The 13068-nt window shown below is 57.5% G+C and overlaps 2 protein-coding genes across 7 annotated transcripts in view; one reads left to right on the top strand and one right to left on the bottom strand.

Annotated features, from left to right (window-relative positions):
• Positions 1 to 47: 47 nt before the first annotated feature.
• On the top strand, positions 48 to 941 carry LOC120458473. Of its 2 annotated transcripts, XM_039646140.2 has the most exons (2): positions 48 to 227; positions 285 to 941. In XM_039646140.2, the coding sequence occupies exons 1-2, from the start codon at positions 186 to 188 to the stop codon at positions 786 to 788; spliced, it is 546 nt and encodes a 181-aa protein (XP_039502074.1). In that variant the 5' UTR covers positions 48 to 185; the 3' UTR covers positions 789 to 941. The 2 variants fall into 2 exon arrangements, with proteins under 2 accessions (XP_039502074.1, XP_039502066.1); XM_039646132.2 differs by having other exon boundaries at positions 52 to 941.
• An 87-nt stretch (positions 942 to 1028) lies between these two features.
• Positions 1029 to 13068, bottom strand: part of LOC120458389 — a 30567-nt gene continuing 18527 nt past the window's right edge. For 4 of the 5 annotated variants that reach the window (XM_039646039.2, XM_039646022.2, XM_039646012.2 and 1 more), the window contains 10 exons: positions 11564 to 12994; positions 11293 to 11495; positions 9734 to 11224; positions 4347 to 9665; positions 3895 to 4270; positions 3702 to 3827; positions 3463 to 3558; positions 1790 to 3177; positions 1611 to 1721; positions 1029 to 1544 (listed from right to left, as the gene is read on the bottom strand). In XM_039646039.2, coding sequence (XP_039501973.1) covers positions 1513 to 1544; positions 1611 to 1721; positions 1790 to 3177; positions 3463 to 3558; positions 3702 to 3827; positions 3895 to 4270; positions 4347 to 9665; positions 9734 to 11224; positions 11293 to 11495; positions 11564 to 12994 — 10573 coding nt within the window. In that variant the 3' untranslated portion in view covers positions 1029 to 1512. The remainder of the gene's footprint in view (positions 1545 to 1610; positions 1722 to 1789; positions 3178 to 3462; positions 3559 to 3701; positions 3828 to 3894; positions 4271 to 4346; positions 9666 to 9733; positions 11225 to 11292; positions 11496 to 11563; positions 12995 to 13068) is intronic. The other variant, XM_039646047.2, reaches the window with a different exon arrangement.

Below are 13068 nucleotides of genomic sequence, written 5' to 3'. Positions count from 1 at the left end.
ATTTTTTTAGTTTTCGAAATGTGTCTAAGCAATAGTTTTAACAAAAATCACTCATGTTTTCTTTTCAACTCGAATACTCTGAAATTCAACACAGAAAATCAAGCAAAAAACAACATAAAATTCTATTAAATTTCTGTTACTTTATTTCAAATTTGAAGTGTAATTAACGTGCATTGAGTGCGATTATGACCAGCTTGGAGTGCGTTTTCGTTGCTGGTTTACTCCACGTGATGCAGTTCCTGGCGCTATATTCCAAATGTTCGAATATTCCGAATATTCCGCAGATACCCTCGCTGATTGTGGGTCTGGCTGCAATGGATCTCATATGGGACAACTGCTTCGTTCCCCGGGCACTTTATGTTATGCCGTCACTGATCAGGCGGATCTACGAAGTGGCAGTGGCATACATGCTCCTGAAGATAGCCGTCCAGGGGTTCTGGAAGACAGTGGAGGAGTTCTGCGTCATACTGATGAGCGTCATAGTGCTCGGAACGGGCCTCGTCTCGAAGACCACCTATAGAAACTACGAGAGCTACTGGGTGGGCAGCCTTACCGTTCCGCTGTCCCTCCTCATCCTGGCATTCGCCGGCCACGCCACCGACCACTTCCATGTGTTCCACAATGGCATCTTCCATGTGCAGCAGAGGGTTGAGCTGCGCTGGAAGGAGACCCTGAGGTATATCACTCGCAATCCGGGCAGGAAGCTGGCCCGCATCGTGCCGATTCTTGAGATGCACAAGGATCTGGCGCGCGGACAGCGTCGTCGCAGGACGACCTTCGTGGGTTAATTCAATCCCAGCTCCGCACTCGCAGGGCATTAAAGTGAAACTTTTGATACGCAGGTACATTCAATTGGATTCATTTGTTTTATTTTATACAAGAAAATTTATAAAATTAATTGTCATACATAATAATTAAATTGCTTTTATTAAATTACAAAATAACGACTATATTTGATTTGCTTTTTACAGCACACGCGTATTTGTTCAACAAGCTTGGACAATCTATATTGTATGGTTGGAAAAATCTATCTTTTTATATATATATATTTATATATATTAGTATATATGTATTGCAATTTGGTACCGCGTGAAGCATGGTAAGTTCGAGTTTCTTGTATAGGTAAATAATACTTAAGATTAAAACAATATTTCATCATTCATTAAATTACGCATAAGTTCGACTTAATTTCATGTAGTTTGCATACCTAAAGAGCACAAATGGGAATTACTATATTATAAGCCATCTCGCGTCTCTGCTCGACTCCTCCTCCTCTCTCCAAGCCTGGCATTAAGCCACGTAATATCCGAGATGGGGACTATAGATGGATGGATCGTGGATGGACCGCAGCTATTACGTTGATTCAATGCAAGGCTCGCCAGTGAGTATTCTTGGGGGGCAGTGGGTATCACTGTTCTGACAGTGAGTGTGCTGCTGCAACCCATTCGTTATTTATGACCACATTTTACATTAAAGCAGCTGGTTATCTGTTATCTGTTATTTATCGTTGTTCTACTGCACTTCGCTATCACTATCACTCTTTTCTGCAAAATACACATGTTATATCATCAATATACGGATATATGTGGGCATTTATCTGGTGATCTTACCCTTCTTGCCCGTGTAGGCGTGACGTTTCAGTCGGTCGTATAAGTCTTCTTTAGTTCCATAGAGCGAGGCATTGGACCTGGCCAACGTGCTCATCTTGCCGCCATGCAGACCTGTCGAGGATTGGGGATAAACGAGGATAAGGAATGCAACTCTCTATGTTCCAGATTCCGGTACTTACCATCCTTCATGTACGTTTCGTTGTAGAAGTTGGGCATCTCCCAGCCGTCCTCCTCGTCGTCGTAGTAGTGCGCATAGGTGCTGTGATGGGATGGGGCGATGGACTCCGCGTAGGGCGTGTGGGCGCCGTAGTAGAAGTTCACCTGCGAACCGGTCTGGTCAATCGCAGGCGTTAGCATCTTCTTGGGATCCCGGCGCTTCGTGGAGCGCACGCAGATCATCCAGATAAGCAGGACAATAATGATGATGAAGATCACCGCTCCGGCAATTCCGCCGGCAATGTAGGCGAACTCGGAGCGTTCTGCACAGTGGGGACCCGTAAAGGAGCCCACACAGCGGCAGGAGGGTGTGCCCTTCAAGTCCTTGACACACGCGCCGGAGTTCTCGCAGAAGCCATCGCACACATCCGTGCAGGCCATGCCCGTTCCATTGAATCCTGGCTTGCACTCGCACTTGAAGTCCGACGTCTCCGGCACCATGATGCAGTAGGCATTCACATCGCAGTGCGGCTTGCCCTCGGCAATGTGTTCGCACGGATTGGTGCACTCGCTCTTGGAGGTGGCGCCGGTGATCTTGGTGCTGTGGTTCGGCGGGCACTGCAGACAGGCGGTCTGCTGCGATTCCGACTGGTAGAAGCCCTTGCGGCACTCGATGCACATGTTCTGCGTGGCGTTCAGGTACGTACCCGCCGAGCAGACGGGCAGGGTGCACTCCTCCACCGAACTGGCGCCCACCTTGGGCGTGGTCCTGCCCAGCGGACAGGCGGCGCAGGATGGCTGGACGCCCTGCAGGCGGTATGTGCCACGTGGACAGGGCTCGCAGCGTCCATCGGCTCCCAGTTGCTGGCCAGAGCTGCACTCATCGCGACACTCCTTGCGAGACGTGGCCTCCGTGGAGCGTGTCGTCTGGCCCAGGCCGCACAGCTCGCAGCTGAAGGAGCCCTCGTTGGGCTGGTAGAAACCATGGCCGCAGGAGCGGCACAGACCCGTTTCCGCGTCGAAGTACTTGCCGGCTGGGCAGCGCTCCTTGCAGTCGGCCGCGGAGCGTGCTCCAGGTCCAGCAGTCACTCCCGGTCGTCCAGCAATCACCGGGCACTTGCTGCACTGCAGCTGGCCCGCCTCCGACTGGTAGGTGCCGCGCGAGCAGGCGATGCACGTCTTATTGGCACTGTCGTAGAAGGTGCCGATGGCACAGGGCACACAGTCGGGTATCATCACCACCTGGCCGACGGGACAGGCGTACTCCGAGCCCAGTTCCAGGGAGGCCGGATCCGGCACTGTGTTGGGCAGGATCTCCTGCACGGCGAACTGGTCGTCCTCGAGGATGAGCTTCTCCAGCAGCTGCTTGACACTGGAACGCTCGCCCGTCGACGTGTGCACCACAGGATCACTGCGGATGAATGGAAACATGGTGGATTAGTCTTGAATCATATTCGTGTGATTAAAGAACGAATGTTAAGCTTTAAACTGGGGTTAGCACGCAGACATGCGACATGAGGTTAGACAAGCATAAGGATTAGGTCGATTGGTTTGGTTCGATTGGATGGAGTTTAGTGTTTTTTGGCGGAGACGGTTGTTGGTAGTACTGGGTGCAGATTTGATGCTGGGCAGATCGGGTGCATTGGTCGGAATTGGTTATGCGTGGGGTGAACCAACGTGGGAGTGCTAGACATACTTCGCAGCCGGGAAGGCTATCTCCAGGGTGTATGTATCGCCGCCAGTTTGTTGGCGTCCCTGGCGACCCGTCAATGTCAGATCGTCATCCTCATCGCTGCAAATTGGGTTAACGAACACACAAAACACATATAGCATATACACAGTGTACACGGATGATCCTTATGATTCGGATCAGGACATGCTAGACCGGCGTGCGGACCGGCGTGTTGGGATCTTAGCTCACATGCAACTACTTACTTGACCACTGGCAGCTCGGCCTCCATCACATAGACACCGCCATCCTTGGACTGACGACGCACACGGTTGTTCTGGGCACCTCGGTAGTGGTCGCATTTCACATCGATCTGGATGTCCTTGCATTCCCTGCAAATGCCATTAATAATACGGATGAGATATGGGGCCACGCATGTAGGAGGCACCATAAACAAACCTTGTTCCCTCGATGGCGTAGGAGCAGAAGTTCCAGTCCCTGTTCAGGCCATTGACCGAGTTGGTCACCTTCTGGCGGAGCACCGCCTGACCAGCCTTGTTGCACAGCACGTCCGATGGGAAGAGCATCTTGATGCGGAACACACGCTGGGCGGGCTTCGATGGCGAGCAGGATGGGTAGACCAATGGCATCGAGGGTTCCCTCGTCGGTCGCCAGAAGCCCTCGGCACCGCAGGTGTAGAACTCGGGCACCTGCTCCGAGAAGCGAAGACCCGTATTACAGGCGATCTCGCACACCTTGAACTGACCACCTGCACCCCAGTCCTTGCACACCTGCGATCCACCAACGGGATCGGCCAACGCTGGACAGAACTCGGCTGTGAAATAGATTCATAGATATTTAATAAGTATCAACGAGTTTACTCATCATTCCAGATTCCTTTTGGTACTTACTCAGCAGAGAAACCTTGAAGCTGCAGGATGCCGTGTTCCCAGCTGCATCGGATGCAATGTAGGTGATGTCGTAGGTGCCCCATAGCAGCGTAGTTCCAGATCGGTGTCCATTTCGCTCGTAGATCTTGGTCACGCCAATGTTGTCGCTGAAGTGCGGCTCATCCCAGGTGACCACCGCGGATCCGTTCTTGGCAATCACCCACAGATCCCCGGGACAGTGCTCCACCACTGGTGGCTCCTTGTCCACGACCAGTTGCTGGCAATTGGCGCCCGTGTAGCCCACGGGGCACTTGCGTTGTCCGCATAGTGAGGGCACATTGCGCTCCACTCCGCCGGAGGTCACCTCGTAGCCCGCCCAGTTGAGGATGAGGCCGGGATAGAGAACCGGTTCAGATCGGCAATCGCGCACCTGCTTCTGAATCTCCGACGTGATGTCGAGTGCTCGGGCCCACACCTGAGCCTTGGTTATTGTGCCCTGGAATCCGGAATCGGAGTAGGCCAGCTCATTGCTCATTGCATATGGCTGTGGCAGTCCCAGCACCGCCCAGAGATATCCGGGCAGAGAGCCACCCGCGCCGTACTCCATCTTGCTGGCAATCAGTCCCTCTGTGATCAGTTGCAGCTGTCCGGAGATTCCGTCCCAGACCACGGCCACATGGTGCCACTGGCCGTCGTTGACGGAGGTGTACTCGCCGAAGCTGAGGAAGGCATCGGGTTGGTCCTCGAAGAGCGACACCTGAACGCCACTGGAGTGGGCCTGGAGCAGCATACGACGGTGCTGGGTCATGCGGGCGGACTGCACGCCGTATAGGGTGAAGAAGATGCCGCGGTCGTCCTTCTGGGCAAACTGCACCCACATGGCGACGGTCAGGCTGTTCGCCTCGCCCGTGGGGAAGGGAACCACCTGGGCGGCAGTGGAACGCGATGGATCGCTGAAGTACAGATCGTAGTCCACTTGGATGGCCTTGCGGCAATCGTCGCCGGTCATGTTGAAGGGACACTGGCAGTAGAAGCCGTTGGTCAGATCCACGCAGGTGGCGCCCGGCGGGCAAGAGTTGTCCTTGCAGTCCACGATGTCCTGTTCGCAGTTGCGTCCGGTGAAGCCAGGTGGGCACTGGCAGCTGTAGCCAGCACCATTGTCCACGCAGGTGGCGCCATTCTGGCAGACGTGCTCCTCGCAAGCGTCGTACTCGTACTGGCAACCAATGCCCGAGTAATCCGCCGGGCAACTGCAGTTCAGACCCGATCCGAAGTCCTGGCACTTGCCACCATGCATACAGGGATCGCCGATGCAGCGTTCCGGCGCCGTCTCACAGTTCTTGCCATCGGTGCCGCTGGGACACACGCAGAAGTAGTCCTGGAACAGGTCAATGCAGCTGGCATCGTTCTGGCATGGAGCCTGCGCTCCGCACGTGGTCACCTGCTGCTCACAGCGCATGCCACTCCAACCCGGCTCGCAACCGCACTCAAAGCCACCGACGCGATCCCGGCAGATGCCGTTGTTCAGACACGGCTGCGCCTCGCAGTCATCGATGTCCGTGGCGCACAGTGGTCCCTTGAAGCCATCGCGGCACACGCACTCGAACTTGTTGTCCAGGTCGAGGCAGCGCTCCGTGCCCACCGGATTGCAGGGGTCGCTCAGACACTCGTCGATTTCGGCCTCGCAGGAGAGACCCACGTAGCCAGGACGGCACTTGCAGCTGAAGCCATCCAACTGGTCCACACAGGTGGCGCCGTGCTGGCAGGGATTCGAGGCGCAATCGTCGATGGTGTGCTGACAGTTCTTGCCCGTGTAGCCCGGTTCGCAGTTGCAGCTGAAGCCATCGACCAGGTCGACGCAGGTGCCCTCATTGGCACAGGGTCGGTGCTCGCAGTCGTCGATGTTGATGTCGCAGGCAGATCCCGTCCAGCCCGGATGGCAGACGCACTCGTGGTCGAAGAGGCGGTCCACACAGGTGCCATGCTTGCACGGCTCCGACAGGCAGAGATCGATCTTTTGCTCGCACCGCTTGCCGGTGAATCCTGGCGGACAGGCGCACTGGAAGTCATTGATCAGATCCGTGCAGTTGGCGCCCAACAGGCAGGGATTCTCCGAGCAGTCGTTGATGTTTTGCTCGCAGTGGATGCCCTCCCATCCCGGCACACACTCGCACTTGTAGCGACCCTGCTCCAAGGCCTGGCAGCTGGCGCCGTTGCCGCACGGATTACCATTCGCCGTGCACGGATCGATGGTCACATCGCACTGTTCCCCGGTGTAGCCACTGCGGCACAGGCAGGTCACGTTCTTGTAGCCCGGCTCGTTCTTGCACATGGCTCTGGCCGGGCAGGTGTCGTTGCCACAGTCACTGGTCTCCTCCTGGCAGTTGATGCCCGAGTATCCCGCCGGGCACTCACAGCGATAGCCCTGCGGCAGATCCTTGCACTGGCCACCATTGTAGCACGGTTGCGAGGCGCACTCGTCAATGTCCTGTTCGCAGCGACGACCGGAGAAGCCGGCCGGGCAGAAGCACTGGATGTCGTGGCCCATGGGCACACAGAGACCGCCGTGCTGGCAGGCGCCTTCGCCACAGACCACCGGCTTGCACTGCTCGCGTCCCTTGGAGGCGGGTGAATCGGTTCGCATGTTACTCGGACACTCGTTGCAGCTCTGTGCACCCGCGGCTCCCTGGTAATGATGCAGCGGGCAGGGCGAGCAGGGCGCCAGTCCGGTGGCCGAGTAGGTGCCCGGCGCACACTTGGCGCGACACAGATCCTTGTTCGAGGCAGCCGGCTGATAGGTGAAGGTCTGCGCCGCACACGCCTGGCAATCCTTGAAGCCACCGGTGGGCGGCTCGGCGGTGAAGGAGTTACGCGGACACTCCAGGCAGGGCACCAGTCCGGTGGGTGAGTAGGTGCCGTAACCGCAGACGGGTATGCAGTCCGCCTGCGACTTGGTGCCCTCCTCCTTGGTGTAGGTACCGGCCGGGCAGCGCAGGCAGGTGCCCTGGCGGTCGCGGTTCTGGTAGTAGCCCCTTGGGCAGTAGGTGCAGCTGTTCTGACCCTCGGACACATACGTGCCGGCGGGACAGTGCAGGCAACGCGGCACATCGCTGGTGTCCATGTTCAGCACCTCGCCCACATTGCAGTTGAAGCCGCGCGAGATCTGCGACTTGAGGGCGCGCAATGGTGGACACTGGTTGCCAATGTTGGCAATGTTCAGCAGGTCATCGATGACGGCACTGGCATAGGGCACACTCAGATCGAAGATCAGGTTCAGCGTGGAGCCGCACAGATCGTACAGCTGTGGCTGACGCACGGCCGGCAGAATGGATAGGATGAAGTCCATCTTGACCACATTCTCCTCCAGCAGCATGGGCACCGACTTCACAAACGTCACGTTCATGTTCACATTCACGGCGGAGCAGCGCTGCGATAGCAACTGGTTCAGGCCGCCGTAGTGCTGCGCCAGCACCTCCTGGTACTGACCCAGACAGGATTGGGCCACCGCTCCGTTGGCGCGGTAGGTGATGGCGGCGGTCACATGGTAGGCGGCCTGCTCCGTGTTCTCGGAGACGCAGTCGGGCACCACGGAAGTGGGACGCCACAGACGGGACGTTTCGCAGGAGAAGGTCTTCAGGGGTTCGCCGTCGGTGAAGCGGAATCCGGGCTTGCAGGTGGCAATGCACTCGATGCCGCGATCGCCGGGCAGGCAATTGATGGCACCATTGGCCGGCGGCTGCAGCTCCCAGTCGACGCAGGGCGAGGCCTTCACAGAGACCTGGAAGTGGCAGGCGGCACGGTTGTTGTACTTATCCGTAGCCGTGACGGTCACGTTCTCGAAGTTTCCGATCTTGATGGTGGCCGTCTCGGGGCTGAACTGCAGCCTCACCTCTCCGGTGTCGTCGGAGGTCTTGATCCTCTTGCGGGTATCGTTGAAGTTCACCGTGTAGCTATCCTGGCGATCCACCAGCTCAATCACATAGCTCTGTGGGCACTGCAGCAGTGGTGGCGTGACATCGGGCACCGTAATGTTGATCTCGCAGATGGCCACGTTGCCATCGTAGTCGAAGGCCACGTACTTGACGACCGTATCCTTGAAAATGTAGCTGGGCGTGCGGAAGTTCTGTGGCTTGATCTCCAGGCGGGCAATCGATCCGGAGTTGTCCACTGCCGTGGGTTCGGTGAAGTTAACCGGAAGAACGCCGCCGTTCTCATCGCGACGCACCACAATGGGTTGCTGTGGGCAGTTCTGGAAGATCGGTGGTTCGTTGTCCACGCACGGGGAGTAGCCGTAGTCGTAGCCGAGGAGTGGCTCCTGCTTCGGCTCCTCGCAGCCCATCAGCTCGAACTTCAGACAGGCGTTGTCCATGTAGCTCACAATGCCAAGGATCACGAAGCGCGCCTGCACGAACTTGGGCAGCGTGATCATGGCCAGCTCTCCGTAGTTGCCCGGATCCCGCATGGTCAGGTTGAAGTTGGGGAAGTACACAACGTAGTTCTCGCTCTCAGCCTGTTTGTAGAAGAACCGAATCTCCGTGGGCCTGCCCACAATGTCGTTGGTGACCACACCCTTTACCAGAATGGCCTTCACGCGGTAGATCTGTCCCAGATCCACGCTCACATAGGTGAAGGCCTCCTGCTTGCCACACCAGCCAGTGGCCGAGTTGAGTCGTATGTTCTTGGCCTCGTAATTGGGTCGCTCCGACGTGGCATTGATGGCCGAGTCCGGTATCCTGCCCGAACCCAAACCCAATGGCTTGATGACCTTGCACTCCGGCTCGCGTATGCACGTAATGGGTCGCGGATTGATGAGGATGTAGCCAGGACGATTGCATCCGAAGTACACCTCCGAGCTCTGCTCATAGCTGCGGGCAATCTGGCGACCATCGGCCGGTCTTCCAGGATCCTCGCACACTGGTCCCTCGCAGCGCAGATCACCAAAGTCCCAGATGCCATCAGCGCCGCAACGCACCACATTGTCATGACGACCCGTCTGGCCAGCCAACTTGAAGGTGTTCTGGCAGCCAAAGAAGAAGCTGCTCTGATAGCGCGTGTCCACAAACTGTCCGTACTCCGCGCCGGGCGTGGGCATGGGCGCATAGCAGTCCACCCGTGGACAGGAGGGCTGCATTCCGGATAGCCAGTAGTCGGGCAGACCAGGCTTGGGATCGTACACGCACTGCCGGAAACCGGAGGAGGCGGTGGCCCTCAGTTGGCGACCCGCCGCTCCGCACGTAATGGTCACATTGTCACGGAAGGGCACCAGCACGGATTCGGGATCGGGCCGGGCCACAGTTAGACCCTCCAGCTTGTCATCGGGCAGGGAAACGCACTTGGCATCTAAAAGGTGACAGATTCATAGTTAGTAACATAGAAATCGAATGAGGAACTGGATTTAAAGCACTTACAGTTGCACTCTGGTACGCTGGCGTTCCACTGACCGCTGGAGAGGCACAGGGCCGCCGAGCTGCCGCTCATGATGTAGCCAAAGTGGCACTGGAAGCGCACCACATCGCCGAAGTGATAGTCATTCTTGTCGCTGAGCAGCTGCCCATTCTCCGGCGCCTCCAGTTCGGGACACATCAGGGGCACACAGGTCTTGTTGCGCTGATAGGTGTCGCCATCACGTTCGCCGGACTCGGAGCGCTCGATGTGATAGCCAGCTGTGCCGTTGGAGGTGTACAGCTGGTAGCCGGTGTTGCAGCCACAGGCAAATCCTCCGGGGGAGTTGATGCACTTCTGGTCACAGCCGCCGTTGTTCTTGCTGCACTCGTTGATGTCCACACAATCCAAGCGGGTGCAGCCCATCAGCTCCATGCGCAGACAGGGAGCGCCCACATAGTCCTGGATGCGGAAGCGTATGTAGCGAGCCTCGATGGGCAGGGGCAGGTTGAGGATGGAGAGCGTGGGCTCCAGGATGCGGAACTCGACGGCAGTGCCATCGGGATTGGCATAGTCCTTGAACACATCCGTCAAATCGTTGGTGTACTGCAGTCGCACCGCCGAGCTGAAGGCCACATTGCCATCGGGTCGCTGCACGGACATGGTGCGGAAGCCACGCAGAATGGTGGGTGCCTTGAGATCGATGAGTATCCAGTTGGCACCCGGCTCCGAGGAGCCACCGCACCAGCCGTTCGTGTTCAGGCGCAGCTGCTCCTTGCTGTAGCCGGGCTCACTCAGCGAGGTGGTGATGCTGTCATCGGGAATGCCACCATTGCCCAAGCCCAAATCCCCGACGGGTCGGCACTCGGTGGTGGCCGTGAATCCCGTTCTGCACTGGCAGTGGAAGGAGCCATTGGTGTTCTGGCACTCGGTGGTGGTCAGGTCGCACTGCGAGGAGCTGCACTCGTTGATGTCCTCGCACGTCGGCGGCTGCTCGAACTTCTGGGCCTCGCTGCAGCGCATGATGTTGCTGCCGATCAGCTTGTAGCCCTTGAAGCACTGCACCCTGGCCTCATCCCCAAAGAGATAGGCTCGCGTCGAGTCCACCACAAAGCCGTTGGCGATCGTTGGGAATTCGAAGCATCGCTTGCGCGTGCATTTGGGCACATCGCCGCTCCAGGTGCCGTTGGACATGCAGGTGAGCACGGGATGGCCATTGCGCTCGTAGCCCGGCTCACACTCGTACTGGACAATGGTGCCGTAGCTGCGACCGCCTCCATTCAGCAGCGTCACATTGGCGTGGGCCACCTCCGGCAGCGTTGCGCACTGGGAGGCCATGCAGTGGGGCTGTCGCTCCCAGCGGCCGTCCGGCAGACAGGAGATCTTCTCGATCGGAGCACCGGAGGCGAAGGCGAAGCCGGCGTAGCACTGGTACATCGCTATGCCGCGATAGGTCACGTTCGAGGAGCCAATGGAGAAACCGTTGTCGATTTGTGGCACAGGACCGCAGTAGACCTCTGTGGACGGGATGGCAAATCAATTAGCAAGATGCAATAGGTAACCAGCAATAGGTAACCAGACTCACCCTGACACTTGGGTATGTAGGAGACACTCCAGTTGCCACCGCGCAGACATTCGGTAACCAGTCGCGTCTTGCCGGTGGCAAACTCCTGTCCAATGGGACATGTAAAGCTGACCAGCGTACCGAAAGCGGTGTCGCGACTGGAGGCCAAGGCTCCAATTCCGGGCTGCAGCTCCGGACAATCGGCCGAGAAGGTAGCCGACCATCTAAAAGATTCAAGAGAGTAAATTAGATATGACCACCATGTTATCTGCTTGCTGAGAGCAGCACTTACCCAGCAGCATTGTGCAGAGCATCCGAAGTGAACTTGATGAGCATCTCACCGGATGAGGCAGTCAGGGTCAGTTTGGGCGCCGCCGGGCCGGTGAATCCGTTTCCGGAGTGCAGACGCAGACCGGAGGTGGAGGAGCCGTCGAACACCTGGACATTGTCGCTCTTGTGGACGGTGAACTTGTCGAACTTGAGGGAGAGTGGAGCACGGGCATTGTTGCGGATGGTGAAGTAGCACTCCTGGTTCTTGGGATAGTCGGCCAATCCAAAGGCTGGTGAAGTAACGGTGCCGTTTCTGGCGGTGATCGTGGCCTTGCAGCCCTGAATGTAACGCAGACTGAAACCCTTGCCGGCCTCACCCAAACTGGACTTGAAGTACAGGTAGAGAGCATTGCCCGTGGAGATGATCACGCGGTTGTTCTGCGCCGTCTTTCCGGTTAGTTTGGCGATGGTGCGACTCATGGGCGATTCGCCATCGCGGATCATCAGGAAGTCGCGTCCATCGGCGATATCCAGGTCGTCCACTTCGATGGAGATGATTCGACCTGGTTGTGCCTTAATCACATAGAGGCACTCCAGGCCACCGGGATACTGTTTCGGGTAATTGGGGCTGGTCAGGATCTGGCGCTGCAGCGTGGCCTTCAGTGTGCCGCCGCAGTTCTTGGCCTCCGTCTTCCACGTGGCCCTGAATCCCTTGCGCTCCACACTGCCGTCCGTGGTGAACTTGACGATCATGAAGTTGGACGCAGACACGAAGGGCTGTGTGGTCAGATCCTGTTTGCCACTGAGCGTGGCCAGGGAGACGGACTTGTCCTCGGTGCGGCCGCCCACCAGAATCTGCACGGTGTCGAAGGTCTTCTCCGTCTCGAAGTCCTGGAACTGCAGTATGATGTTGCTGCCCAGCGGCCCCTCCAGCGTCCACTTGCACTTGCTCAGCGCTCCGTACTTGTGCGGATAGTTGGGCGTCTCGATCACATCTCCGCCGGACTGCATGTGGTAGTGGCACTGTGCCGGACAGTCCAGCTCGTCGGTGCCATCGCCGCAATCATCGCTGCCGTCGCACTTGAAGGCCTGGTTGATGCACTTGCCGTTGGCGCAGTGGAGTGCTCCCTGTGGACAGGCCTGGGCGCGGCACATGAACGGCAGCAGGGACTCACAGGTGCCCAGGTCCCAGCTCTGTGACTTGCCCGCGAAGGCAGCCGCCACACACTCACCGGACTCGGCATTCGGCTGATGAAGCGACCAGTAGCCGGAGTACTGGGAGATCAGTGCACCCGATGCGGACTCCAGCGTATTGGTGCGCAGGTCGTCGAGGGAGGCCAATCCCAGCCAGTACTTGTCCGAAGCCCGCTGGTTGGGATCACTGGCCCGGGCGATGGCCAAGGTCTCGTTGTTCTCCGCATAGCTGTCGATGGCCACCAGTTCGGCTCCGTATCTGCAATACAATTTGATTTGTTTAGCTATTTGAAAATTCCACAAACAATGAAAGGCATCAGATAAGAACTGCAC

The sequence above is a fragment of the Drosophila santomea genome, chromosome 2L, assembly GCF_016746245.2.
Source record: "Drosophila santomea strain STO CAGO 1482 chromosome 2L, Prin_Dsan_1.1, whole genome shotgun sequence".
NCBI lineage: Eukaryota > Metazoa > Arthropoda > Insecta > Diptera > Drosophilidae > Drosophila > Drosophila santomea.
The sequence above is the reverse complement of the archived record's forward strand: the minus strand, read 5'-3'. Positions and strand labels throughout refer to the sequence as shown.